Source organism: Scleropages formosus, chromosome 20 (assembly GCF_900964775.1).
Source record: "Scleropages formosus chromosome 20, fSclFor1.1, whole genome shotgun sequence".
NCBI lineage: Eukaryota > Metazoa > Chordata > Actinopteri > Osteoglossiformes > Osteoglossidae > Scleropages > Scleropages formosus.
Genome location: NC_041825.1, coordinates 9,070,100 through 9,097,995, shown reverse-complemented (window position 1 = coordinate 9,097,995; position 27,896 = coordinate 9,070,100). Strand labels below are relative to the sequence as shown.

General features: G+C 44.3%; 4 protein-coding genes across 12 annotated transcripts; 2 read left to right on the top strand and 2 right to left on the bottom strand.

The window, feature by feature from the left end:
• Positions 1 to 264: 264 nt before the first annotated feature.
• On the bottom strand, positions 265 to 5,236 carry ptcd1 (pentatricopeptide repeat domain 1). 2 transcript variants are annotated; one of them, XM_029246544.1, is made up of 9 exons: positions 4,938 to 5,236; positions 4,413 to 4,779; positions 3,420 to 3,560; positions 3,008 to 3,226; positions 2,816 to 2,917; positions 1,836 to 2,570; positions 1,610 to 1,726; positions 1,121 to 1,303; positions 265 to 1,022 (listed from the first exon to the last, which is right to left on the bottom strand). In XM_029246544.1, the coding sequence occupies exons 2-9, from the start codon at positions 4,545 to 4,547 to the stop codon at positions 846 to 848; spliced, it is 1,809 nt and encodes a 602-aa protein (XP_029102377.1). In that variant the 5' UTR covers positions 4,548 to 4,779; positions 4,938 to 5,236; the 3' UTR covers positions 265 to 845. The 2 variants fall into 2 exon arrangements, with proteins under 2 accessions (XP_029102377.1, XP_029102376.1); XM_029246543.1 differs by lacking the exon at positions 4,938 to 5,236 and having other exon boundaries at positions 4,413 to 4,925.
• Positions 5,237 to 5,390: 154 nt separating this feature from the next.
• Positions 5,391 to 10,370, top strand: cpsf4 (cleavage and polyadenylation specific factor 4). Its single transcript, XM_018738920.2, has 8 exons — positions 5,391 to 5,896; positions 6,615 to 6,665; positions 7,159 to 7,311; positions 7,397 to 7,492; positions 7,582 to 7,675; positions 7,836 to 7,908; positions 8,110 to 8,301; positions 8,850 to 10,370. The coding sequence occupies exons 1-8, from the start codon at positions 5,794 to 5,796 to the stop codon at positions 8,916 to 8,918; spliced, it is 831 nt and encodes a 276-aa protein (XP_018594436.1). The 5' UTR covers positions 5,391 to 5,793; the 3' UTR covers positions 8,919 to 10,370.
• Positions 10,371 to 13,169: 2,799 nt separating this feature from the next.
• On the bottom strand, positions 13,170 to 18,402 carry LOC108926617 (lipopolysaccharide-induced tumor necrosis factor-alpha factor homolog). Of its 6 annotated transcripts, none has more exons than XM_018739415.2 (4): positions 18,318 to 18,402; positions 15,412 to 15,605; positions 14,152 to 14,302; positions 13,170 to 13,784 (listed from the first exon to the last, which is right to left on the bottom strand). In XM_018739415.2, exons 1-4 carry the CDS (start codon positions 18,323 to 18,325, stop codon positions 13,676 to 13,678), a joined length of 462 nt encoding a protein of 153 aa, XP_018594931.1. In that variant the 5' UTR covers positions 18,326 to 18,402; the 3' UTR covers positions 13,170 to 13,675. The 6 variants fall into 6 exon arrangements, with proteins under 6 accessions (XP_018594931.1, XP_018594969.1, XP_018594960.1 ...); XM_018739453.2 differs by having other exon boundaries at positions 18,322 to 18,363; XM_018739444.2 differs by lacking the exon at positions 18,318 to 18,402 and adding an exon at positions 18,085 to 18,283.
• Positions 18,403 to 23,348: 4,946 nt separating this feature from the next.
• LOC108926229 (stannin-like) lies at positions 23,349 to 27,589 on the top strand. 3 transcript variants are annotated; one of them, XM_018738836.2, is made up of 4 exons: positions 23,349 to 23,634; positions 25,089 to 25,153; positions 25,442 to 25,498; positions 26,388 to 27,589. In XM_018738836.2, exon 4 carries the CDS (start codon positions 26,477 to 26,479, stop codon positions 26,741 to 26,743), a length of 267 nt encoding a protein of 88 aa, XP_018594352.1. In that variant the 5' UTR covers positions 23,349 to 23,634; positions 25,089 to 25,153; positions 25,442 to 25,498; positions 26,388 to 26,476; the 3' UTR covers positions 26,744 to 27,589. The 3 variants fall into 3 exon arrangements, with proteins under 3 accessions (XP_018594352.1, XP_018594338.1, XP_018594344.1); XM_018738822.2 differs by lacking the exon at positions 25,089 to 25,153; XM_018738828.2 differs by lacking the exon at positions 23,349 to 23,634 and having other exon boundaries at positions 23,641 to 25,153.
• The last annotated feature ends 307 nt before the right edge of the window (positions 27,590 to 27,896 follow it).

Here is a 27,896-nt window from a genome sequence, read left to right as displayed (position 1 = left end):
TAGTGCTGCATAAAAATATAATGCTGCACTCTATTTAGATTACTCTATATTATTATTTTACCAATGGGGGTGTGGTGGCACAGTGGGTTGGACCACGGTCCTGCTCTCCGGTGGGTCTGGGGTTTGAGTCCCGCTTGGGGTGCCTTGCGACAGACTGGCGTCCCGTCCTGGGTGCGTCCCCTCCCCCTCCAGCCTTACACCCTGTGTTACCGGGTAGGCTCCACGACCCCGTATGGGACAAGCGGTTCTGAAAATGTGTGTGTGTGTATATATTATTTTACCATGAAAAATTATCAAAGAGGGGAAAAAAAAAAATCTAGCAATGCCCTATTATAGTCTAGCATTCATGCTTGTTTATTGTTTATACATCCTCATGGTTCCGGTAATACACTATAAGGGGATTTTTGACTTATGACAAACTTACAATGGGGTCATTAAAACACCACTGTAAATTAAAGAGTACTTGGAAAAATAACATGTTTCCTTAAAGTAATTTATCTTTTCATTTTACAAATTACATCATGAAAACGCTACAGTCACCGATTACCTATATGAGATGATCTTTGGATGTCCAGATGCCATCATTTTAAGTCTTCAAAAGAGAACTTTTGAGTTTGATGGCTTTGGAATTTAATTTCAAAGCATTTTAAAGTATAAAATGCCCTACCCTTATACATGCCAAACAGTAACAATTCAGTGCAACCCCAAGAACACTGCTCTCATACAATCCTTCTAAAACAAATTAGTAAGGGTCCAAATGATTATTACCTACAGTCTTCCCCTTAGGTTTCGTACAGAAATAACATCATAAACAATATAATATTATGATTACGATCAATACTGAATTACTTTTCCACAAGACTTTTTTCTTCACTGGCATTAGAGACTGTAGCGTCTTTTTTTGGTGGTTTAAATTTCTCCCAAGGATGGCTGGTTTCCTGACCAGGCATAGTCTGCAACCAGTGATGGTAGTAGCCTCGAAAACCATCAATCTTCTCCAAATAGGTGTTTTTGGACTTGTACTGTGGAGAAAAAAATAAATAAATAAAAATGAGTGTGATATTTAAATGGACAAACTTTTAATCGCGTTTCCTAATTGCTCTCAAAAAAGACAACTGACCCTGTCGAATGTCGGTGGATACTGAGCTGCAAATTCTAGCTGTTTTATGACTACTTCCGTTGGGGCAACCTGCTTTTGCTTCATGCTTTTCAGGATCTCTTTCAAATACACGTAGTCCAACTGTTTAGCAGCGCTGCAAATGAGAGCGCTGTACACATGGGTATTAGGTACAATCCCAGCAGCCTGAAAAAGAACATTAGATTTGTTCATTTAGTTCATGCTTTTCTCCAAAGTGACTTACAATGCTAACCACCGTGTAATTGTTCACTCATTGTTACAGCTGGGTAATTTTTACTGGAGCAATTCAAGGTAGGTGCCTTCACCAAATTTACTGCAGTGAGAGCTGGGATTTAAACCCAGAACCTTAAAGCTGCAAGACAATAGCTCTAACCACCACCCCACCTGCTGCCTACCACATGAACAAACTTTTACTCAACTGAAACATGGTAAGATATGTACAGCATATTAAAGGCTGCAAACTGATCTTACCTCCATGTCAGACAGTAATTTCAGTCCATCTTTTTTTCTTCTGCAGCCAACTGCCAGGTTACAGTATGTATGAAGATCAGGTGTCAAACCCCTCTCAGTCATCAATGGCAAAAAGGCCTAAAAGCAACAATTAAAAATAATAGTTATGAAGGGAATGCTGTTTCATAGCAGCTTGTGGCCGTGAGACCATTTCACCGATGAAAATAAAACCAGAGGGATTCCTCACCTTTGCACCATTTAAGTCTCCTGCTTTTGCCTTTTTTCTGACAAGGGTATTAAAAAAAGAAATGTCTACATTCAATTTGTGCTGCTCTGCGACAGCAAGTAAATTCAGTTCCGATGGACTTCCTGCTTCTGTTACATCAGCCAGCAGTGTTAAAGTCTTGATGTTGGGTGCCAGGCCATCGCTGTCCATCTTTCTCAGGAATCCCTCCATGTTCCCTATCAGAGCTAGTCTGTCAGAAGCTGTTGTCACATTCCCCAGGGAGACCACATTTGTGTTATTCACTCTAAGGTCTAGAAGGTTGGGAAAGCTCTCGCTGGTGAGAGAAAACTTGCGTTCGCCGGACTCCATGGGAACCGTGTTTTTGTCATTCAAAGGTGTAAATTGTGAAATCACGTCATGGCTGACGTGATTCTGCTTTACATGGAACACAGTGGGAGTATCCAGGGTGAGCTCGTGTGCCCCACCCAGCTCTGTACCTTCCAACCCACCTGCATCTTTGTCAGCAAAGAGCTGCTTTTCCAAAGCATCTACATCAATGTTCACTGTGAGTGTTCCTTTACGGCTACCTGTGGTACCCAGTTTTTTGAGTTTTGGAAATAGTTTTTCTTCGCCTTTCAGCAGCAAAGCGGAGGCCACCGCAGGGTCACCTACACCGCAATCTCGAGCTGCCCGAAGCAGCAGGTTATAGCTGTGAGAGTCAGGCTTGATCCCGCTTTTTAACATTTGACGCCAAACCTGCAAATAAACAGAAAAACATACATACAGGCACCCACATTTATAACTTGGGGGGGGGGGGGGGGAATCAATGAGTATATATACACACACATCTGCAAATATGTACATACAGGGGGAGGACATGAAAGTTCAGTGACAATGAGATTTCCACATCCATTCTTTAAAGGAAGGGGGCTTTTCGCCTTCTGTACTTCTACTTGTGCGTGCAGTTTTACACATCTCAAACATGTCAATGCTATTTTTACCTGCAAGATGAGCCTAAATCCTTGATCTTTATCTTTAATGCAGCCCATCAGGAGGAAGTTGAAAGTTTCCAGATTGAGGCTGTGACCATTTTGCAACATCGCCTGCAGAAATTTATTGCATCCATTTTAATTTATACACAGGCAATTAAGAGACAATATATACAGGACAAAAAAAAACTAAGCCATCCATACCCGCAGCACATCGAAACAGGCTCTAAGGTCAGAGCAGAGTGCATGGGTCTTGAGTAAGGCATGATATGTGATGTTGCTGAGTTGGATGTTCTTTCTTCTCAGTTCCTGCTGAAGGCTGAGGGCCTGCTGCAATCCCGAGTCCTTCCAGGGAGACTCGGCGCAGGCGTTGAACAAAGCAGTGTAGGTTGCATCAGTGGGGACAAGGCCTCGCTTCTTCATCTTTCAGCAAATAATAAAAAACACTTTTAAAGAATTTTCTGCTATACATCACTTAGAATGCATAACAACCACTTTTTTGAAAAACTGACTTAAAACAGTAAAAGAATTACAACAATTGACCCATAGAAACAGTAATTGCAAATAACAGTTTTACAATTTACAATAAATTACATTTTAGATGACGTTCACTCACATCACTGTAAAGCCTGAAAGCCTTTTTGATATAACCAACACGGCCACAGCCACCAATGAGCACAGTGTAATTGAATTCCTCTGGACAGAGTTGTTCAGTCTTCAGCATTTGGATTTCGAACATGTCGAGAGCTTCCGCCAGCTACAAAAAAATTGGCAAAGGATAAAGCAAAACATGTCAAACACCTCCATCTTCAATTCTGTCATAAATGAATGAGGGAAAAACAAATGGCTTTAATATTAACATTTTTAGCAGCTCAGAGCAAGTTTTAAAAGGTAAAACTTCAGCACGATGGCACAGCGAATAGCGCTGCTCTCTCACAGTGCATGGGTGGTGTGAGAGGACATGGGTTTGATCCCCGCTTAATCTATGCGGAGTTTGCATGTTCTCCCCATGTCTGCGTGGGTTTCCTCTGGGTGCTCTGGTTTCCTCCCACAGTCCAAAGACATTCTGTTCGGGTTCCCCCAGTGTGTGTGAGTGACAGAGAGAGTGTGTCCCACTGATGTATGGATGAGTGACCCATTGTAAGTAGTGTCTCTAGTAGTGTAAGTCACCTTGGTGAATACGGGGTGTGGGCGTCCCATCCTGGGTGTGTTCCCTCCCCCTCCAGCCTTTGCCCTGTGTTGCCGGGTTAGGCTTCGGTTCACCGCGACTCCGCTCGGGAGAAGCGGTTTCATACACTGTGCGTGAGTGAGTATTCTTATTGTGTTAATTCAGGATATGTACAATCGATCCTCTACTTATGAACTTGTCAAAAGCGTTTCTAATGCCAAAGATTACTGCTTGGAAGCTTTTAAGTTGGGGATCTGCTGTACCTTGATAGAGGCAACTACAGTGGGATTCAAAACAAAGAAATTTAGATTACAAAGCAAGAGCTCGAAACACTATGCCACCTGCTGGCACACTGGTAAAGAAAGAGTCCGCTTTCACAGGTGATAAATCCTTCTTTCTAAACCACAACTTTCCCAAAGAAATGGATTATTCTCCGTTTACCTTGTCCTGCTTTATCAGCTTCTTGCACTGGAGGAAGTACCAGTATGGTGTGTTTCTTCTCAATGGCCTTGGCTTCAGGTCTTCCTCCTCTTCAACGTCACCTCTGCAAGCAAGATCCTGCAGTTCTGGAGACATCTTACGGAAAACTCTTCTGGAAGAGAAGTTCAGGGACCGGGAGCCAAATTCATCCTCAGGAGGATGACCCTCGGGGACGTCCTTACCGGGGGGAGACGCATCTGTGATGGCAGATGATGGTACTGGAAACACCTTCCTTTGCTTCTTGTACACGTGAGGATTCTTAAGGGATGGCCAAGACAAACTAAATGTCCTGTTCTGTCCAAACAGAGGAGTCTCCGAAGGTGCGCTCCTGGAAAGAGGAACAGTTCTGCCAGGATGCTCCCAAGCTGAGGCACTGAAGCACCTTAAGCCACCAAGTGCAGCACGGCGACCTATCAAAAACCTCAAAGACACAAACTTAGACATGATTATTACTGTGTGACACGTCACAGAAGTGCACACACATACCGCACGAGGGAGGCGCGCGCACACACACACGAAATTCCGCGCGAGGCGAGGGGCTCCTTCAGCTGGACTCAACTAACACGCAGGCATCTGGTGTAGACTTTTTATGCAGAATAATATCTAAATTAAACATGTCCACTTCAGCGCACGAGCATATTTTAGTCCCGCCTCATTCTTCAGAATTTAGACCGTTGCAAAAACACACATTAAAAGACTGACTCGTGTGTAAATTCAGTAATAATGTGAAGGATGAACGCCGCTCCGCAAGTCTCTGCCCGCCTCGTCAGCGGGGCCTCCTGTCTGTCGCGTGCACCGACCGTCACATGGACACCAACGGACTTCCGGGAAACCCGCTCGCAGCAGGCGGAGAAATCGATTTCAGATTGCATTAAACGCTGCCCTTCTCCTCACGGAGAACAAACAGAGGTGTTTCCGCTGCCAGTTCACGGCAGCTATTCATGATGTGTGGTACGAAAGCAGTTTTAGTAGCAAAAACAAACGAGAGCGATCGCGTCGAAACGGCAACGGTGGGCTCGATTGGTTGCGCCTTGAAGATCAGAGGTCGGAGTTCACTTCTTGAAGCGTTCGTCGAGAGGGAGAGGGAAATTTTTGTCGCGGAAAAGTTCTTAGTTTTGCGATATCGGTTGGTACCGATACATGTGTAGGAAAAAAAAAAGGAAAAAAAAGTTGACTCGTTCCTTATGTTGCGTGTTTAACGAGAGGTTTTAAAGACGCGGTTCTCCGGGAAGCTTGTCTGCTGGTGTCTTTTTTTGTGCGAGTGGTTCAGTACAAGTGAAGTGCGGGAAACAAAAAAAAAAAAAAAAAAAAAAAAAACAACATCATCATCATCATCATCATCATGCAGGAGTTGATAGCCACAGTGGATCACATCAAATTCGACCTGGAAATTGCTGTGGAGCAGCAGCTGGGGGCTCAGCCGCTGCCCTTCCCCGGGATGGACAGTAAGTTGGCGCATCGTTCCATCTACTGCCTGGTTTCATGCTTTTATTTACATACATGATTAATTTAATGATTAAATTTCCCACTGTGAGGTGGCACAGCACAGAGAGGTGCTGATAGCTGGACAGTAACCGTGTGAGCCTGAGGTCCCAGGTGTTTGTCCCCTATAGTTATAATAATAATAATAACAATAACAATAATAATAATAATAATAATAATAATAGCAAAATCCTCAGAAATTACCAAGAAAAATTGCTCTGAGATATAATGTATTAAAAGCTTTAGGTTTTATAAATACTACATTTTATTCAGATGCAAGTATTGTTTATATGATTATGGTAATATAATTATCAATTTGTATATTAAATGTAGTATTTGTTTCGATTCATATCATATGTCTTTGCCCAAGCAAATTATACAGGCTTAGTTTTCAGTATTGTGCCTTAAAGTGGATGAAGTCTGTTGTTGGGAAAGATTGATGGGGCAGCACCAATACTATTTAATTTGCGCAAATTAAATAGTTTATTGGCTCAACGTTTGAGAGTGCCGTCCCATCCTTTCCCAACAACAGACTGGATGCAGCTGGGATTCCAGCACCAAATCTTAACCCTACAATTTATCATTGATCTGAGCTCGTTGTCAAAATAAATTGGGGGGGGGGGGGATACCTGAATTGTAGCCGTGTTACTAACACTCACACCCTGCTTATTCCTCCTCAAGAGTCTGGAGCGGCTGTGTGCGAATTCTTCATGAAAGCAGCCTGCTCTAAAGGTCAGCGTCGTGCCTTGCTTTAACTTCGTTGGCGTGTTTCGTGAAACCGCTATTAATTGCGTTGAATAATGTACATTCAGGATAATTTTGGTACATAGGTAGCTTAACGTTGAACGAATAAATTAATGGGATGGCTGGTGGTCTAGTGGTTAGAGTTGCTGCCTTTGGACCAAAAGGTCGCAGGTTCGGTTCCCATCTGCAGTTCCCTTGAGAAAGGAGTTGAACCCTAAAATTGCTCCAGTAAAAATTTCCTAGCTGTATAAATAGATAAACAATTGTAGGTAGCTTAATGTTGTAAGTTGCTTTGGAGAAAACCATCAGCTAAATGAATAAATGTAAATATACTGTAAATTAATGTAAATGTAGTCGAGTGCAGTGCAGGTAACGGCTCTAATTGTGGATACCTTCTCAGTTCAGCCACACGTGCTGCCGGTACTTTCATCTTGCCGGTGACTTTGAATAAATGCACTTACGCCTTTTCTGTGTGTCGAAGGTGGAATGTGTCCTTTCCGTCACATCAGCGGGGAGAAAACAGTCGTTTGTAAACACTGGCTCAGAGGTTTGTGTAAGAAAGGAGACCAGTGTGAGTTTCTCCACGAATACGACATGACCAAGATGCCTGAATGCTACTTCTATTCCAAGTTTGGTGAGGGTTTGATTATTTTCTACAAAGTATGTGCACTTCGCTATCAGTTCCACTCAAAATACTGTAACGTAAAATTTCCTCGCAGGGGAATGCAGTAATAAAGAATGTCCATTCTTGCATATTGATCCCGAATCAAAGATCAAAGACTGTCCATGGTATGACAGAGGATTCTGCAAACATGGTGAGCATCTTTTGGGGAAAAATATTAGTACGATGATAAAACTCCAGGCTTCGTGTCTCGTACAGATGTGACCATAAGTTGTGTTGTAGGTCCCGACTGCAGACACAGACACACTCGAAGGGTTATTTGCGTTAACTACTTGGTTGGCTTTTGCCCAGAAGGCAGGGCATGTAAATTCATGCAGTGAGTAATACATTTTTTGTCATTTCTAAATTTTTGGGGATTTGAATATTCTCATTTGTCCTCTGATAACTTAGATTTCTTTTTATACACCAGGTAAATGTTGTGAAAGTGATCTGTAATGTTGAGTATACAACGTACATTGATGAGCTCTATTCTGCAGCCCACGCTTTGAGCTGCCCATGGGGACTACGGAGCAGCAGCCGCTACCTCAGCAAGCCCAGACGCAACAAAAGGTATGATTTCCGCTTTACGTCTGTAATTTTGTAGCTTTCAAACTAATTTTCGGGGGAATGGGTTCTGTGTCCTTATGTCTTTTGTCATAGTTTGAGTCTGTAGTGCGACAGGTACAACTCAATAAAATTAATCTAGAGAACATGTAATAAAGTAAAAAAGCATGCTTTCTAAATTGTGTATACATTATATTTGTCTCACAGCTAAATGCTCAGCCCACAAATATGAGGTCTTCGTCATCACTCATTCAGCTAACCAACCCTAAAGTCAACAACAACAACAACAACCAGCAGCAATACCAGAGGACCCCACAGGTCATTGGGGCAATGCAATCACAAAACAACACAACTGGTCACAGAGGGCCTCGACCACTGGAACAGGTCACCTGTTACAAGGTAAACAGAGTCACAACGTATGTCGTATCCCTAGTCATTACCCTTTTTTATTGGGACGGGGTGGAAACTCCATACAAATTAAAATTCTCTGTTGAAAATAGGTGTCATAAATGCAGTAATATCATAAAATTAAATGGCTTGCGAAGCAATATTATTTACAGCACTGGCAGAAATGGAAATGGTTTGTCATGGTTTCAGAAATAAGTGATTGTGTTACTTGCAAATACACGGTACATTCAGTACGTTCTAAGTCTGGCTCCTGTGTGGCACTGCTGTGTTTACAACAGAATTATGTTTTTGCGTGTACCGATGGCTTGCAGCGATTGGCGGAGTCACACGGAGGCCGGTCCTAGAACTTCATGACTGCCTCGTATATTAGGACAATGTTAAAGAAGTATTTCTTCCATCTGATGATGGCATATTTTTGCCTTGCATCCCATACATTTGTGGACTTGTAAGCTCGTACACGACAGCAGCATTCACCTTGATTTCAGGGTACTTTGTGGTTTGTCTGCTACACGAGTGATATTTCTTTCTTTGGTCTTCAGTGTGGTGAGAAGGGCCACTACGCCAATAAATGTACAAAAGGACACCTGGCCTTCCTCAGTGGCCAGTGACAGTTGAGGTCATCAGTGGTGCAGATCGATTTTCAGCCAGACGTGAAGCCGGATCCACGCTGGCGGATCATCTGCTCGAATGGCTCGGGCCGCATCGGCTGTCCTGTCACGCGTTTAAACTGAGTTCAGCTGAAACATCTTGCAGAGGTCACTCGCTGCTGGGTGGTTGACTTCCACTCCAGAGGGTCATGCAAAACTATTGCCAGGGGGAAAAAAAAAAAAAAAAAAAAACTTTGTTTCTGCTTTCCTCAGTTGATATGGGGATGATGTGTGCAAAATAGTCATCAAAAATGAGAATTGTCCCCACCTGGAATATAAAGTCCTAAAAATGACATTGGTTTTGGGAGGCAGCTTCCAACATGCTTGCTCTAAGTTTACATCTGCAGATGATTATAAAACAATTACATATTTTATTTTTTCCATCTTGGTCCACATAGTGGTGAAGGATTCGTTAGTAGTAAAGACTTGTCAAAAAAATCAACTTGAGTAAATTAAACTGTTGGGATTTCTTAATTGTTCAGTTTATTTTTAGTATCCCTGTATGTTTCATATATGCAAAGAGGATGATACAAACCATTGGCTTTAGTGATTGAAGACTAAATCCATTTTCATGGTTATTACTTTAGTAGCTGCAACATTTAAGTTGCGTGATGGATTCGGCAGTGGTCTGTAGGATAAGATGACCAGGAAGGTAAAGACCCTAATATGTTGTGTTTTGGGTTTTTTTTTAAGGCTCTTCAGTTGTAGTCCCCTCTTATAAATGATTTAAATAATGTGAAAATCTGCATTTTATCAGATTTGTGTAATGTGTAATTGCAGAACTTAAATATTTGACTGGAGGAGAGAGGTCTTTTAAAACAGAACACAATTTTTGGCACCATGCATTTTTGTACTTTGGGTAAAATTAAAGACATTTTATTTGCATTTGGTTGGTTGTATAATTGCCCATTTCTTAAACTAAAAATTTATGATACTGAACTTAATGTTACATCCCTCTGCCTGAATGTCTGACAGTTTTCTGGGACAGGTCCTGTTATTTAGTTTATCTTATTCTTGCATTTTAAGTTGTCTTTGCTACTTATGTTTGATTAAATCTTTTTTTCCCACTTTCACATCAAAGGATTTTATTACTTCAGTGAAAATATAAAGATTATTCTGAAAGTCTATAAAAATATATGAAATGACCACTAACTGGAGGTTGGACTCAAAGGCTACATCCCGTGCAAGCTCCTCTAGAAGCTGAGAGGCCTTGTGCGCTGCTGTATTTGCAACTACAGTAGTTCTGAGAACATAATACACTTGCACCTCAACTTAGGAACACAACTGGGAACAGAAGTATATTCATAACACTTTGTAATTCCTAAGTCAGGTTTACCTCTAAATCACAGTAAAAGCTGAATACAGGTGCACTGGACAGGAGCTGTAAACAGTGGATGTGGTGGACTCAATGATTGTTTGGGTGCATTTTACTGACATCAGTTGGCTGCATAAATTCAGGATGTTTGCTCTGCAACATGGAATTTTTGCAAAATAAAATCTACGCTGATTGTAAATTAGCTTCCATATCAAGTCATTCTCAATCTGTCCTTAACCCCAACTAAATACAGCTGCTAAATGCATATAGTAGATTTAGTGTTAAAATAACCCTTGTTTCACTGTTTTAAGATGCCATTGATTTACAGTGGCTGAGGTCAACAGTGCTTGCTTATACTGAGTAAAACAAATTAGATTAATCTAATTTTAGGTACAACTGATGCCACATGGATGCTTTATTGATTCAGGTGGAAATTTCACAAGGCTACAGCAGCATACATACAATTAGTAACAAACACACACCTTGTCGCAGAATGTAGAAGTACAACAAGAAGCATTGCCAGAGAGGACAGCAAAATAAATCAGGGAAAAATAAAGCAATCAGATGCACTGGGTACCGCAAAAACACAGGGATACCGGAAAGGTCACTGTAGTGCCACTAACAGTTGAGTACACAGATGTTACTTTGCAACTGTTCCGTTGCCATTGGTTGCATCTAATAGGAAGAGGAAAGCAGTCTGACAGTAAAATCGAATTAAAGGACATGCTGAATTGGTCTTGTGACCCAAGTATTTCCAAGGAATGCCGTCTCTGTATACAGGCATCGGTACTTGATAGACTGAACCTTGCGAAGAAGTGAATAAAATGCACATTTACAGTCGCTTGTACGCACCAAGAACAGCTTTGCAGCTTGGACAGATGTGAGTGACGTCTCTAAGGCGGTTGACACAGAAGGGAATAAGGCAGCAACCCAGTACACACCTGATAGGGAAGAAAGTTGCACGTAATGGCCATTTGAATGCAAAAATGATCTCTGACAAACATACCACGGTAATTCCTCATTAGTACTCACACCTAAGGTGTCTTTAAAACATTTTGCCAAGCGTTAAGACTGGAAATGTGCGTGAGACATGCGTACTACACACCCGCAGAAGAGCAGACCTCCACAGAAAAGGTAGGTGAGCAGTCCAGCGGAGAACTGCACTTCGGTCACGACCGTCTGATGGCACTTTGGACATGTCACCTGGACAGGGCTGTCCCCAAACGGTCTGCTTCTTGCTGATTTAATTGCAAAGATAAAATATTTTAGGTCTGTTACTCTGCGCAACAGTTCTCCTGTACTAGTCTGCTTTGATGCAATAGGCAAACCGTACAGCTACAACTAAATGTTTAGAATATACACTAACATTTCAATTCAAAAAGATATTTTCAGAATTGTGACGTACCAACCAGTACCTGAGGGTATACTGATGCATTTGCCATTGATCCTTTAAAAGTGAATGTAGTCTGTAAGAATAAAAATATTAGCACCACAGATAATTGCAAAAGTGAACTCAGTGGAAAAAAGTGAAAGCATAAATTGTATGAAAACAAAAATAAATATACTTACAAAAGGAGTCGCTTTTGCTTCAGCTATCACAAGCTCAATAGAAAAAACAGATTGCAGTTTGCCTTTTATTTAGGGTTAGGAAGAACATGCCCATCATGAAGTAACACACCCCCTAATGAAGATATGCTCCACCCTCAGGTTTTTTCCTGCCTTTTTCTCCAATCATATAAAATCCCACTCACTCCTGAGCAATGACTCCTTCCGCAGCGTTGGGGTCGGTGCGATGCAGCGTGGGGCACGAGGCCGCAGGAAAGCCACTGAAGCAGTCAGGACATGCAAACTCCATCCACATTCTAGGAGCTGTCCATACTCCCTACCGTACCATCCTACATATCATCCCATATCATCTAATTTGCAAGCAAATGAAGATATCTAAAAGACTGAAAAAGTAAATATTATTTTAAATGTGAATTTGTACATGCCTTGGTGCTTATTTCTGTACCTGTTGATGCTGGTTCACCTTTGGAGAATGTCCAGCTAAGTGAGAAAATAAATCACTGTCCAGTGCAATAGTACATGCATTGAAAAAGGAAAAATTAGATAATGCAGTGATGGACGTCTATTTCAATGTCAAACGCACACACAGCAGAATTATCCATTTTCAGATTTAATCCAACAACAATCAGTACAATTCATTATCATTCCTTCAGTTTATGTTTTTAGCACTCACAGTGTGATGCAATAAGGTCAATTAATAGAAGTTCACCTTCTGAGGGATTAATTGCTAAAGCTTAAAGTTGTACAATAATGGCACTGCCCAACATGTGCAGCTCATTACTGGTCTGTTGATTTGTTTACTGAAAGTATTTTAAATGATTAAAATACCCTGAAGTACAGTAACAGGTACTGTATCTTTACTCTTATTACAACCACAATAATCGACAGGATATTTGCTTTTCATTAGCAAGCACTTAACAAGCACCCTGCAAACAAGTGTACTGCTGACTGAATAATTTATACAAAGATTTTATTACAGGTCACAGGAAAAGAGTTTGATAAGGAGGGAAGAGGGAGGAGTAGACCTTTTATATCCAATAGTCAAATGCTTCTCCATTTTTGTCAGCCTTATTTGGTGGTTAAGAGACACTGACCAGTACACTCTGCTCTCAGTACTCCTCACCTCCCTGCCATGCACTAACCAGCATTACAATGGGACTGCAAGAAAAGTAGCCCTTTCTTCAAACACCTTCTTAATTGATTGCGCGCGAGCACACACGCGCACGCACGCACGCCAAAAGTGCTTGCCCCAAGTGAGGTCGCGGCGAGCCGGAGCCTAACCCAGCAACACAGGGCGCAGGGTACACACCCAGGACAGGACGCCAGTCGTCGCAAGGCACCCCAAGCAGGACCTGGACAAACCCGCTGCGCCACCGCACCCCCCTCTTTATTGATTGCATAACTGAATTTAAAATCATCACAAAAAGTAATTACGCAAACATACCTGTAGTATTTTAGGATTGGGTTTGTTGACAGGTGCAGTCAAGGCTACGCACAGCTGCTCTCTCAACACCTCACTACAGACTGAGATCAAGAGGTGCTGTCTACTTAATCCAATACAAAAAGATGCACATTTTCTACATTTGAACAATCAAGTACTATTGCTACACGTTTCTTCATATTCCTCCCCGACAGAAATACTGTACCCAGTTCACTATGAAAATAATTGAACAAACAAGGTGCAAAACTCCCTTTCCCCTTAACCCTTCATTAAATAAACTTGACCCAAAGTACATAAACACACACATACACAGTCACTGCAAATGAGTGGGTGTTGGAGTCTGACAGGGTTAAAATCCAATATACAAAACAGTTTTGAAAGAATGCGTTATAACAATTAAAGGCGTTTGTAGACCCCCAAGACATTGTTGCAGTTGGGACAATAATGTGTCACATCCTTCAGATCATCCATGCAGAACGGAATCAAACAGCAGCCATAGGCACAACTGGAACAAAGGACATAGGGTGAACAGTGAATTAGTGCACAACAGTCATTATAGTTCACTTACATCTAGTCATTTAGCTGATGCTGTTCTCCAAAGCAATTTACAATTATTTACCCATTTATACAGCTGGGTAATTTTACTGGAGCAATTTAGGCTAAGTACCTTGCTTAAGGGTACTACAGCCAGAGCTGGGATTCAAACCTGAGACCTTTGGGACCAAAGGCAAAAGCTCCAACCACTACGTTACAATATTGTATCTAACAAAAAAAAATTAAGAAACGTCATTTCCTCCACAGTGTAAGAAGATGAGGGACATTAAGGCTACACCACCATTTGTCTGTTGTAAAGGATTCCATGGTACACGTACCCGAAAATGAAGAGACCTGCACAGATGACCCAAGCTGCTGCACCTGACCTGTGCTCCAGGCGGGTCACGACCAGCTGCATGCACACCGGGCACTGCATCTGTACTGGCTGGTCCGTAAAAGTGTGTTGCACGAAAACTCTCTGCACAGTCACTGCAAGACACAAATGTGAAAAACTCTAAAGAGTGAAAAGAAACTAAAAAAAGTCCAAAACTCCAATGGGCTTGGACCCACACATGAGATCTAGAAAGAAACACACACTCCTGGTCTACTATATATTGGGCAGCACAGTGGCACAGTGAGTAACACTGCTGTCGCACAGCACCTGGGTGGTGCGAGAGGACGTGGATTTGATTCCCCGCTCAGTCTGTGTGGAGTCTGCATGTTCTCTGTGTCTGTGTGAGCTTACTCTGGGTGCTCTGGTTTCCTCCCACAGTCCAAAGATGTGCTGTTCAGATTCCCCCATAGTGTGTTCCACTGATGTATGGATGAGTGACCTAGTGTATCTATCAGTGTAAGTCACTTTGGTGAATAAGGTGTGTGTGCTCATAACACTATATAGAGTTCATTGGAAGTTGCTTTGGAGAAAAGTGTCTGCTAAATAAGTGTACATTGATGAATCCAAAAAAAAAAAAAAAGAATATTAAACAAAAACATACTCACAATAAGTTAGTCCTTTGCATTATAGTATGTTTTGCCATTAGGTGTCAGTTAGATGCTTTTCTTGTTTCTGCCATTTGCCAATAAATTTTTTTTTTTTTTTTTTTTACTTACAATTATTTAATAATTGCTGTAAGGCATGCAGTGTTTTGCTGACATAAAGGGAGTAACAGCTCTGATTCACTATTTAAGAGGTCCACATTTATGATTCGAATGTGGGTTTAACATTTTAGGGTCTATGAGCGTGTAAACTGACCTTGGAATTACCTTGTTTATTTTTTTTGTTCCTAGTCCACCTCACCTCTGTACAACAGAGAACAGTGTAATTACACCTTTAAGCAGTGCAACAGTCTGGGAACTGTAGATGATCGAACGCATTTCTCTAGCTCACCCTAAATTTAAAAGTCTTATTTGGCACAGAGGCAAAGGCAGTTGTTTTAGTGAACTTTACCATGTTTTTATTAATGAAACATAAGTGTCTGTTCTGTAAATCCCATAATTAACTATTAATGTGACAAATTACTCAGATTATCGAATGTCAATAAAACATGCTTAATATGGTTTTAGTCATGACATTCACATTATCTAGCGGTGGTCCTTACCCACTGGTGGTGCGGTCACTGGTGGTACTGACGGGTTGTACACCTGCGCCGGACATGGCTGCTGTGTAGCCTTGGAGTAGCTGGGTGGAGGAGGTCCAAAGTCCTGCGGGTACGGATGGCTCATGGCTTCTTCGTAGGAGGGCAGTGGAGGATCCCCGAGAATAAATTCTGCTGGCGGTGCCGATGCCATAGTGCTGTGCGTGTAGAAACAACCGAGTAAATGCGCGCGCACACACACACACACACACACTTATCTGAAACCGCTTGTCCCATACGGGGTCGCGGGGAGCCGGAGCCTAACCCAGCAACACAGGGTGTAAGGCCAGAGGGGGAGGGGACACACCCAGGACGGGACTCCAGTCCGTCGCAAAGCACCCCAAGCGGAACTCGAACCCCAGACCCACCGGAGCGCAGGGCCCAGTCAAACCCACTGTGCCCCCCCCATACCAAGTAAATGCCTTGAAGAAATTCTGAAATTAACTTACTTTGTTTTTATTGTTCAATATGTACATTTACTCATTTAGCAGACACTTTCCTCCAAAGTGACTTACCATGATCACTGTGGTATTTACTTTGTATCAAGCTATTTTAACCCTTTTTCATCAAGGGTGGCTGACACACACCTATCACTAGATCAATGAAACAGACACACACAATGGGCAATTTAGAGTTGATCTGAAGCACATGCCTTCGGACAGCATGAGGAAACCAGAGCACCCAGAGGAAACTCATGTAAACAGCAGGAGAACATTCAAATTCCACACAAACCGAGCAGAGATCGAACTCACGATGTCTCACACCATCCCGGTGCTATGGGACAACAGTGTTACGGGCTGGACCACCATGCCGGGCCCCAGGTATAAGAGACATAGTGAGTCTTTTAATTGGGTGGAAGAGTGGAAATCCTTTGGTCAAAAATTAAACGACAGAACTGCACATTTCCACATTGTATTTATTCTTTTAGCTGATGCTTCTCTCCAAAGCAACTTATTATTTACCCATTTATACAGCTGGGTAACATTACTGGAGTAATTTAGGGTAAGTACCTTGTTCAAGGGTACTACAGCTGAAGATGAGATTCGAACCTGCGACCTTTGACCCATGAGTGGGACGAAATCAAAAACCCTGTCACTCTCCCCTCTCCCTCAGAACTGCTGAATCCTGCCTGATATTCCAGAAGAGTCTCAAACCTCATCTCTTTCAAACCCGCTTCACCCCTGCACTCCTGGCAGCTACAGAAGTTGGTTCAACCGCCATGTACAGCACAAGAGTCTGACTTTCACATGCGCATCTGAAAAGGTGACCAGGTGCGCCTTATGGTACACACACCGCTTCGTCACAACGTTTCCACATTCCAAAAATACAACGCTCTCAGACACTGTGCATTATCCGAGGGATGTCTTCCCCGGCTTCACCATCATCGCGTGATCGCAGCACGCTTCAGGACTTGCATGACAGCATTCTTAGATGGACCAAACATTTCCTGGAACAACACCCAGCGATATCCTTCCCATATTGAAGCGTTCCCATTGTGTGGCGCGGTCCCTGTAGGGCCCACGTCACACCGCGGCCTGCCCACGGAAGCGGCCGGCTCGCCGGATGAGGAAACATTGGAAACCCACACAAGACAAGAGAAAGCTCCGTCCCTCTATAGGGAGAACATTCCGGAAAAAGACGCCGTCTAATTTCTGCGAGTTGTTTTGGCACCGGCGCTGCGACACCGTGGGAAAAGGCACCTTTTGGCTCTCTGTCAAACCCAAAGGGACGAATGAAAAGGGGAAGCTGGTCGTGTAGTGGTTAGAGCTGCTGCATTCGGTTGCAGGTTCGAATCCCACCCCCAGCTGCAGTACCTTTGAGGAAAGTAAATTTCTCCAGTAAAATTACCCAGCTGTATAAATGGGTGAATAACTGCAAGAAGCTGAACACTAAGTCGCTTTGGAGAAAAGCGTCAGATGAATGTAAAGAGCAGTAAAACACAACACAGCTGTTCCTACACGACACAGTGCGGCCTTTTCAGCTTTACTCGAATTTCAGGGCTCAGTTTGTTCAAATTTTCAGTGGCCAACAAACTCCTCCTGTCACCTGTACCTGATCGCCCCTGCCCTGGTTCGAATCCCATTCCTTCTGCAGTACCCTTGATTAAATTATTACGATAATTATTATTATATTAAATTATACTAGATTAAATCATTTTTTACTGAGGGTAAGCCTAGAAATATAAAGGTGTAAATTGTAAAATCCATCTAACACCGCGCAAGCCTCCCTGGAAAACCGGCGTCAACAAAAACACATAACAACTTGCCAAGCCAAGGTTAATAATTCACACAAATCTTATTTGCATAGTTTTTTTACGTTTGTTTTTCCCAGACGTGCTGCTCTTATTATTATTACTTGAAGAACTAGAGAAACTTTCAGTCGTCGCTAACAAATTTACCTAGAAAACAAAAGTTCCAGAAAGAACCGGTTGCTCGCTCGCGCGCGCGCGCACCTTAGTTAGTTTCAACTCACCTCGCGAGCCGCCGCCGCCGCGCGCGCTACTGCAGTGGAGACCGCGAAATTAAGTACAGTATTAACTTCTCGAGCACAAATACAACTTCACTTGGTACCCGGTACAAGTTATCGCACGGACGATGACGTCAACCGCGCAGCCCCATTACTGGGCTGTTTAAATACCGTTAAAGGACAAAAAGCAAGTTACTGCCAGATCGCGCCTTCCGTGTTCTTTGCTCTTCGGAGCCGAGTCCTCGCGCGCGACACGTGATCGGACAGGAGCGCGCTTAGGCGGCACGAGGCGGGGTGAGGTCGCGGACGCACCTGGGCAACGCTAACAACAAAAACATGAACAACAACAACAACAACAACAACAGTTAACAAGTACTCCAGTGAAGTGTAATTGTTATCCATACCCACTCATTCGTTAGCGCTGACTGAGCTGTGAGCCGAAGTCCGTGACGTCACCATTGTTCTTAACCTCCAGCACGAGACCAGCTATTATTATAACCGGGACTGAGACATGGGGGAGGACATTATTATATTGGAATGAAATACTTCAGTACATTTAACAGAAACTTCTTTATTCTTCTTTGGTGCATTTTTAAGTAGTTGCGCAAGCCTGGGTGCACTTCCTTACCCTTTTACCATCCACCTTTCCCTGACCCATCTGGACAAAAAGGACAACTATGTAAGGATGCTGTTCATTGACTTCGGTTCAGCATTCAACACAATCATCCCTCAGAAACTGATAACTAAGCTGAGCCTGCTGGGTCTGGCCGCCTCCCTCTGCAACTGGATCCTGGGCTTTCTGACTGGGAGACCTCAGCACGTCGGGATCGGCGACTCCACCTCCGGCACCACCGCGCCGAACGTCGGCACTCCCCAGGGCTGTGTGCTCAGTCCACTGCTGCTTACCGTACTGACTCGCGACTGTGCTGCAAAGTACAGTTCAAATCGTATCGTCAAGTTTGCTGACGACACTCGAGTTGTGGACCTCATCAGCAACAATGAAGAGTCAGCATACAGAGAGGAGATGAACCAGCTCGCAGAAGGGCGTAAAGACAACAATCGATCTTTAAATGTTGACAAGACTAATGAGATAATTGTTGACTTCGGGAGGACCCGAGCAGACCGCTCACCTCCGCACATTGATGGAACAGCTGTGGAGAGAATGAAAAGCTCCAAGTTTCTTGGTGTGCCCATGACGGAGGACCTCTCCTGGACTCTGAACACCACCTGCCTAGCCAAGAAGGCCCAGCAGCATCTCCACTTCATACAGAGGCCGAAGAGAGCCAAACTCCCCCTCCCATCCTCACTACCTTCTACAGAAGGACGATGGAGAGCATCTTGACCGGCTGTCTCACCGTGTGGTATGGGAACTCTACAGCCTCCGACCGCAAGATCCTACAGCGAGTGGCGAGAACAGCTGGAAAGATCATCGGAGTTCCTCTTCCCGCCATCGACTCCACATACAAAAACCGTTGCATCCACAAGGCCGCCGGCATTGTGGACGACCCCTCTCACGGACTCTTCGCCCTCTTGCCATCTGGCAGGGGGTAGAGGAGCATCCGCGCCACCACCAGCAGACTCCGCAACAGTTCCTTCCCTGAAGCAGTCAGACTACTCAACTAACTCAGCGCTACACGACACCACAACTGCCTACAGCTCGCAGCCATACCCGCGTCCACGTCCTGTCCTGCGTATTTATTCATTGTCTTCTGCTATGTTCTGTGTTGCACCGTGGTCTCCGAAGACACGACATTTCGTTCCACTGTACACAAGCCGTATAGAGGAATGACGATAAAAACAACTTGAACTTGAACTTATTACACTATTGCAGGGATAAGAGGATAACCTCACTGAAAAGGGAACAGCTGGAAGCGGAGTGGATAGAGCTGTTGCCTTTGCACCCCAGGGTTGTAGGTTCGAATACCCTGAGCGAGATATTTATCCAGTACAAATGCTACGGTTAGATTACACAGCAGTAGAAATAGATCAATGAAAGTAAGTGGAGAAGAGCGTCAGCTAAATTAAGTGCTTCTGCCACACCTGCACCATCTCGCACCGTGACCTCTCCTCCTCACACGTCCACGAACCCCCCTTAGTTTCACGTGGGTTCCATCAAGCAGGACCACCCAGCAGAAGGAAGGCCCAGGAACAAAGCCTCGTGGCAACCAAGCAGAAACAATGCGATACTTTGTGTCACACAAAGGAATCTGTTGACACTGGCTACGTGAAACACATTAAGGAGAGAAATGGAAGTAGAGTCCATCTCTTTCTTTTGCGGAGGAAGAGGAGTCTAAGTAGTCACATCATATGGCTTTTACAAAAAAAAAAGAAAAAAAAAAAACTTTTTTGAACACTCTGGGGAGCACAGAAAACGAAATAACTTCAGGTACCTCCACAGTTACCCTTGAGAGGCGACGGTCTTAAAAACGTTGGGAAACTACTGATTTCCGCCACTAGAGGTCGCTGGACTGGAGCGTTTTCCACCACTTTTGACAGTTGAGATGAATGAATGAATGAATGAATGAATGAGCTTTATTGCCAAGTATGTTTACACATACAAGGAATTCATCTTGGTGACAGAAACTTCCACAGCACAGACAGAATGACAGTGACAAGACACAGATAATAAAAGCAGAGTGGGCTGATAAAAGATAAAAAAAAAAAAAGAGTATAAAGTACTCGATATACAAAATAGACACTAGACATTATGTGTTTGTACAGGTATGTTATATACAATGCAAGGGAAAGTAAATAAGAGATATGATGTGGAAAATAAATAGAAATATAAATAGCGTTGTTTATTGCACCAGTTTACTCCCTAGGGGGCATTTAGCTGTTCATGGAGTAGATGGCCTGAGGAAAGAAACTTTTCCTGTGCCTGGCTGTCCTGGTGCTCGGTGCCCTGTAGCGCCGGCCAGACGGCAAAAGTTCGAAGAGGAAGTGGCCTGGGTGCGAAGGGTCTAGGATGATTTTGCCAGCCCTTTTTCTCACTCTGGACGAGTACTATTCTTGGATAGTGGGGGCGGGGGTGTGCCGATGATTCCTCCAGCCGTCCGGACTTGATAGAGAAATGAAAACTTAATTGATCCAGAAGGAAACTGCAAAAGGCAACAGCAGAATACATACAAGAAATTACATTCGAAAGACACTTGAGTTTGTTTAGAGTCTTTCACTATACTAATTCAGCCAGTATTATCACAGAATAAAATTTTGCTTGACTATACATTAACCAGAGGGGGTGCAGTGGGTTTGACTGGGTCCTGCTCTCTGGCGGGTCTGGGGTTCGAGCCCCGCTTGGGGTGCCTTGTGACGGACTGGCGTCCCGTCCTGGGTGTGTCCCCTCCCCCTCCGGCCTTGCGCCCTGTGTTGCTTGGTTAGGCTCCAGCTTGCCGAGACCCGACTTGGGATAAGCGGTTTCAGACGGTGTGTGTGTGTGTGTGTGTGTGTGTGTGTTAACCAAGCATAGCCATGTACAAAATTAGTGAAGATAATGTGTCTGAATTAGTATGTATAGAAAATACAATAATATTATTGACCGAACATGTCGTACAGCAGTGTCTTTTTTCAGATGCTGTTAATCTGACTAAAATTCTTTCACATCCATTCAGTTAATAACATTTATTACATACTTTATATACAGTAGTAAGGCATGTGTCAGTACATAATACATTTTATACACACACACACACACACATTTTCAGAACCGCGTGTCCCATACGGGGTCACGGGGAACCGGAGCCTACCCGGTAACACAGGGCGTAAGGCCGGAGGGGGAGGGGACACACCCGGGACGGGACGCCAGTCCGTCACAAGGCACCCCAAGCGGGACTCGAGCCCCAGACCCACCGGAGAGCAGGACTGTGGTCCAACCCACTGCGTCACCCCTCACATTTTATACTCTTATTTTTTAATTATTTTGGGGAAATTAGTTATGCGGCTATATTACTTGTAAATTTTCATTGATTCATAGAGCAGAGGCTTTCTCCAAAGTACAACTCAGACTACACATCTGAGGATGGTTTTGACTAGGTCTAGAGACATAAACTGTGTATTTAAATTAGTTCACTGTAAATAACATGTCTGGTGTCAGAAGCTTATCTGAAGATTTTAACCGCACATTTTGGGGAAGTAAAGAGGGGGTGTGGTCCTTGTCCTGCTCTTTGGTGGGTTTGGGGTTCGAGTCCCGCTTGGGGTGCCTTGCGACGGACTGGCGTCCCATCCTGGGTGTGTCCCCTCCCCCTCCGGCCTTACGCCCTGTGTGGTGGGTTAGGCTCCGGTTCCCCGTGCCCCGTATGGGGTGAGTGGTTTGGATGGACGGGGAAGTAAAAGTGTGCTGTAGCTGTAAATACCCAAAATAACTCAATGGCAAAGCTAACCACGACTTCAGCAGCACAGTGGCCTCAGGGCCTGGGCTGTTCGGGTCTAGGTTTGAGTCCAGCTCAGTGTGTGTGTGTGTAGTTTGCATGTTTGCCCTGGGTCTGCGAGGGTTTCCTCTGGGTGCTCTGGTTTCCTCCCACAGTTCAAAAGGTATCCAGTTCAGTTAAACTGGATTCTCTAAACTGCCAGTAGTGTGTGTATGGCTGCCCTGCGATTGACTGAGTCCCCTACACCCCACCCTATGGGATAGGCTCTGGACCACAGTGATCTTGAGCAGGTCAAGTGCTTAATGAAAGTAAGTGTGAACCATGATGCTAGCTTTGTAAAATTTCAGTGCATTCTCTTCTAAGGCATCTAGGTGGCTAGCTGTCTTTTACATTCTGAAAATTCCAGTTCATTTTGAGTCATTTGTTCGTCATTTACAAATGAACAGTACAAAACTGGAGTTCTGCCCAGGTGACTTAGATTGCTAGGTACACTACTTACAATGGGTCACTCATCCATACATCAGTGAAACACACTGTGAGTAGTGCTGCTGGGTTTGCATGTTCTGCCCGTGTCTGCGTGGGTTGCCTCTGGGTGCTCCTGTTTCCTCCCACAGTCCAAAGACATGCTGTTCTGGTTCACCCCTAGTGTGTGAGTGACAGAGAGAGTGTGTTCCGCTGATGTATGGATGAGTGACTCAGTGTAAGTAGTGTATCTAGCAGTGTAAGTCACCACGGTGAATAAGGTGTGGGCTGATAACACTAAACAGAGTTCAGTGGAAGTCGCTTTGGAGAAAGTGTCTGCTAAATGAATAAATGTAAATTTGCTACGTTTCCGAATGCTCAAGTTACTCAGAAAGAGCAACAAAAAGTCACACATTGTGTCTTGAATGAAACAAAACGGTGAAAACTGAAGCCTACCGAAAACGCAATACAACTTTTCACGGAAACAAGAGCATCGCACGCGCGTTCGAGCTCTAAAACGCTTCAGAAAAGAGCATCGATCGGCTATCGGCTGTCAGCAGCGCTCCTCTGATTTGATTGGTTCTCTGCGTCTTGACGTCATTTCCGTCCGTGTGAACGGAGGCGCAGCCCAGCGTATGCTAATGACCTGGAGGCGGTAGGGGAGCGCCAGCAGCAGCATCCTCGACACAAAGAAGGGAACGGTGCCGAGCCGCAGCCTGTGGAGCTCTGCTCCGGGTCTCAAATTGACTACGAGCCCCGCGGCGGGTCGGCGCGCGCTCCATGGCGCGCCAGCATGCGCTCCGCACCGGGGGCCCACGCGCCAGCTGAGCGACCGCGAGCGAAACTAACTACGACGGCCGCGGCTCCGCCGGTGGTGCAGCGCTGCGAAAACACGGTAAAAGAAACGTTCATCATTCCGACATTCGCGGTTGTCCTCCTCGTCGGTGGATTCCTCCTTGAGTCCTTCGGCCGGGACTTCGTGTCGGATTCTTGCAGAACGTGACGCTCGCTCGCGTTTTGTGTTCGGCTGCGTTTTGTTTGGCGGCGGCGAATGTAGTAGTAGTAGCAGCTCCGTGTCGCGGACGCGCCGCTTCTCTCCCTCAGTCAGACTCGGTGCGCTCGCGTTAGTATCAATAACACATTTAACACATTTATAAATCATAATCGCTGCATTAATTTAATGTTAGCGCTACACTCACGTCGCTGCAGTGGCGCGATCCCGCTTTTATTTGGCGGATTCAGTTCCCCGCTTTTGCTCTGCAGACTCGATGTGGCTCATGATTTGTCGATAGTAAAACCGGCGAGTAACGGTGCCGTAGGTAGCGGGCCGCGCTTGTTCGCGCGCGTTTCCGCGCACCGCTAACTCGTCGTGTTCGAGGCGTTACACGCGCTGCTAATAATTCCTCTAAACCTACCTGGTCCTGGGGGGGTCCGTAACAACCGCTCATTTTCACCGCGGCGCTAATTAGAATATTTAAATCAGCCGCTCTGATATAATTTATTTTTCCTTCTCTTGCTTCGTATCTAAGCGTAAGGACGTTATAATTTCAATTAACGGGGAGCTATTCTTCCCAAGGCGCAGTGTCAATTTTACAGTTGCCAAAAAAATTATAAATTGCTTCACAGGGATTATTTTTCGCTGGAAGCTCTTGAAATGTGTGCTGTATACACTAATACAGTGACAGTGCAGTGAGAATTAATTGAATTATGAGCATTTCATAACAATAGAGACTTCTCTGGAAGGGAGGGTGGAGAAATCCTTTAAAACTCCGTGTGATCATCTATTCTTTGAGTGGGATGCAGCTCTGAAGTAAGGGAAAATATACCTGCCAGTAATGATGACATTTTAAACTTTTCTAGGTTGAAAGCCAAGTGTTGTGTGACAGGGTGGCCTGCAGTTCTCATGCTGTAGTGATTTTCAGTGATTAAAACCCTGTGATGCATTTCAAAATCCCAAGGGCTACATTTCCCACTGCTCGGGGTTGGGCTCCGGGTCGGGATCAGGGTTGGGGGGCTTCCGTCACAGGAGCGGCGGGGTTGCATAACCCGGATCTGTGTGAAGAGGTGTTCTGGTGCACACGCTGCAGCTGCTCCGCACAGCACAGTAATTCTGCTTTTAGAATCACGGGGCGGCAGGAGGTGTGTTGTCGCCCTGCAATCCGGGCGATCCGGGTTCGAATCCCACTCCTGCTGTAGTGCCCTTTTTCAATAGACTTACCCTGATCTGCTCCTTTAAACATGACCCTCCTGTATAAATGGGCAAATCATTGTCAAGTTGATTATCTAATGCTGCGAGTCACCAGCATCGGCTAAACGGAGATTAATAATTCACATTTCTTACTTTACCAGGTATGTTTCTCCAAAACAATGCACAATGACTTAACAATATTGTTCAGATGACGCCTTCATCCGAGGTAACGTACAGTGCTGGATGCAACTGCACTCATGGGGCATGTGATTGTGTGTGTGTGTGAGAGAGAGAGAGAGATCCCTTGTGAATTTTAAATTTAAAAAAAAAAAAAAGTTTAAATTTTTCAATTGTATGGTTTAGTGGTTTTTTTTTTTTCCCTTCGCAATATAACACTTTAAGGTGTAGTTATTAATTTATGTGAAGTATGCAGGCTACTGTGCACGAAGCTCAATAACGGGACCCTTCATGGTCCCACATATTGACTGGTTTACTTTTTATATTTCTCGCCCAGTGCTCATCCCGTGACGCAGACACTACCGTACTGCGCTGCCCAGGAACTGTCGGACAGGTAAACGCGTATTTCACCTTGACGTGCATTTCCTGAATTGTGCTGGGAGACGGTGGCACAGCTTTCAGGTGTGTGTGTGTGTGTGTGTGTGTCGCTCTCTGCATCTGCGCCTTCCTCAGACATGCAGGAAACGGCAGTTAGATTATAATCGTGCTCTGCACAATAGTGGGTTATTTGTTTATGAAGTTGCTCACATAATACTCGTTTCTCTCCACCATCATCGGGTTTTATCGCTTCTCCGGCCGGCCGTCTTGGCTCTCCGCATCTGTCAAGCGCTCTCGAATTAACCGCTCTATTAGTTAACATCACTTTTCTTTGTTTTGCTTTCCGTCGAAGTGAGAAGTGGAAATAGTTTATCGTGTTCTGGTTACGCAGTTACGCCTCTTCGAGCACAGAATGTGGATCGTTCGATAATTTGCGGTCCCGTTCAGCCCCAGCAGGCGACTCTCGCGTTAATTTCAGGGGCGGGAATTTTTTTAGGATTATTTGATCTTAACGTCGGGTATTAAGAGACGATGTTGCAACGCCTGGGGGCTCCACGGGTTCATCTGGCTGACAGGCTGTTTGCAGTCCAGTTGGAATCCGTTCACAAAAAAAAACGACCCTCGTTTACTAATGCGGTTCCGATATGTGCCAATTCGGTTGATCTTAAGTGAACCGAAGCCTTACGTTTCGAGAAATGCTCCTCCTTGTCCTTGTATGGGAAGTGGGAAGACGGAAATGGTATAAATGCGATCCTCTGCGAAAGCACCTTCTGACTTTTCAGTACTTTCCATTTTGAGCTGAAACGAATGCGATCGATAAGTAGGCGTTTTTGAAAAATATTTGGGATTTTCTGCCCGAAACCGGTACTGTATGTTGACTGAGCTAATGAGACGTTTCTCTCCAGTCTTGGTGGTGAGACGAGCAAGCGGTCGTGGGCAAGGACTCTGTGGGAGAACCTCACCTGCACGTCTCCGCCCGGCTTACCCCTCCAGCATGTCCACGGCCGTGGATCACAGCCCTACCACCGGCGTGGTGACCGTCATCGTCATCCTGATCGCCATCGCTGCCCTTGGGGCCCTCATCCTGGGCTGCTGGTGTTACCTGCATTGGCAGCACATTGGCCAGCCTGAGGATGAAGAGAGCATCGTGGGAGAAGGGGAGACAAAGGAGCCCTTCCTGCTGGTGCAGTACTCTGCCAAGGGCCCGCGAGCGGAGCACAAGACCAAGCTCACGCCCAACGGCATTGAAATTCACAGCTAACGGGTGCATCGTCTCCTTCGAAAGTCGCACGCCGAGCTGCAGAACAACGTGGCTTTCGCTCGTAGCGCGTACCTTAGTATGAAAGGCACGTGGGATGTGCCAGATGAATTTTTTTTTTTTTCCCCCCCTACCACTCTGGAAGGATTAAAAAAAAAAAAAAAAATGATGCACTCCCAACATTAAGTCCACCTTGTTTGGAAACTGAAACTAACTGCTACCCTAAACCAGTGCAGACTAATCGGGCCCTTTGTTGAGCATTCGTTTTACTTTATATGTACTTGTATTGTGAATTGCACATTGTTATGGGCCAAAAAAAAAAAAAAAAAAAAACCTGTGAAATGTGATTAATGGTATTTGTAAGGAATACTGGTCAGACAAATGTTTGGAATATTGAATTGCCGATTGGTCCAATTTGGATCGCCAGAAAGGTCAAGTTGTTCTTTGCTCTGTAGAAGCAGAGGGAATATCTGACCATGTATTTCTTTTTCTAGTGAAGCTGCTGTTTGTTGTGTGAAAATACTGCCGCAGTTCAAGGTTTGACTGCAGGCGCTACTTGTCCGACCGGGACCTATGACCGATTTCCAGGATAAGCTAAATGCCACAAGACTGGATTATCTTGAAGGTCCTTCGTGTTTGAAAGAAGCCGATTGTTTGTTTGTACGTGGCCGTATTTGAATACGATCAATCGTTTGTCTATGAATTTTTGATGTGCACTGTATTATACCGTAAGTAAGAATCCACACTTCTCAATTTGTAATGCTGTCTAAGGTTATTGGATTTCTAAAAGTTTGTTGGTTAGATCCATATTTTGTCAGATTTTTGAATGACTGAGCCATTTTAAGAGGAACTGGAATAAAAGGTACATATTGTGTACGTTTCAAGTGTCTTATCTGGTCAAGTTGCTTTGTGAGAATTCGACTTGAGCTAATGCCCCCCCCCCGCAGCAAGACCTTAGGTAATCCAAGAAAAACTTACATTAAATGATTTCAGTCCAGTACATTTAAAGCAGAATGATCCAGCTTTGTTCAAAATTTAACGTACTGCTATGACACTTTGTAATGCGAAGCGTTTGTTCCTTAACTGGAAGGCCTTCCCATGTCAGCCTTAAACCAGATGATAGTGCAGCTATTCAGCAGAAACACTCGTATGTCAT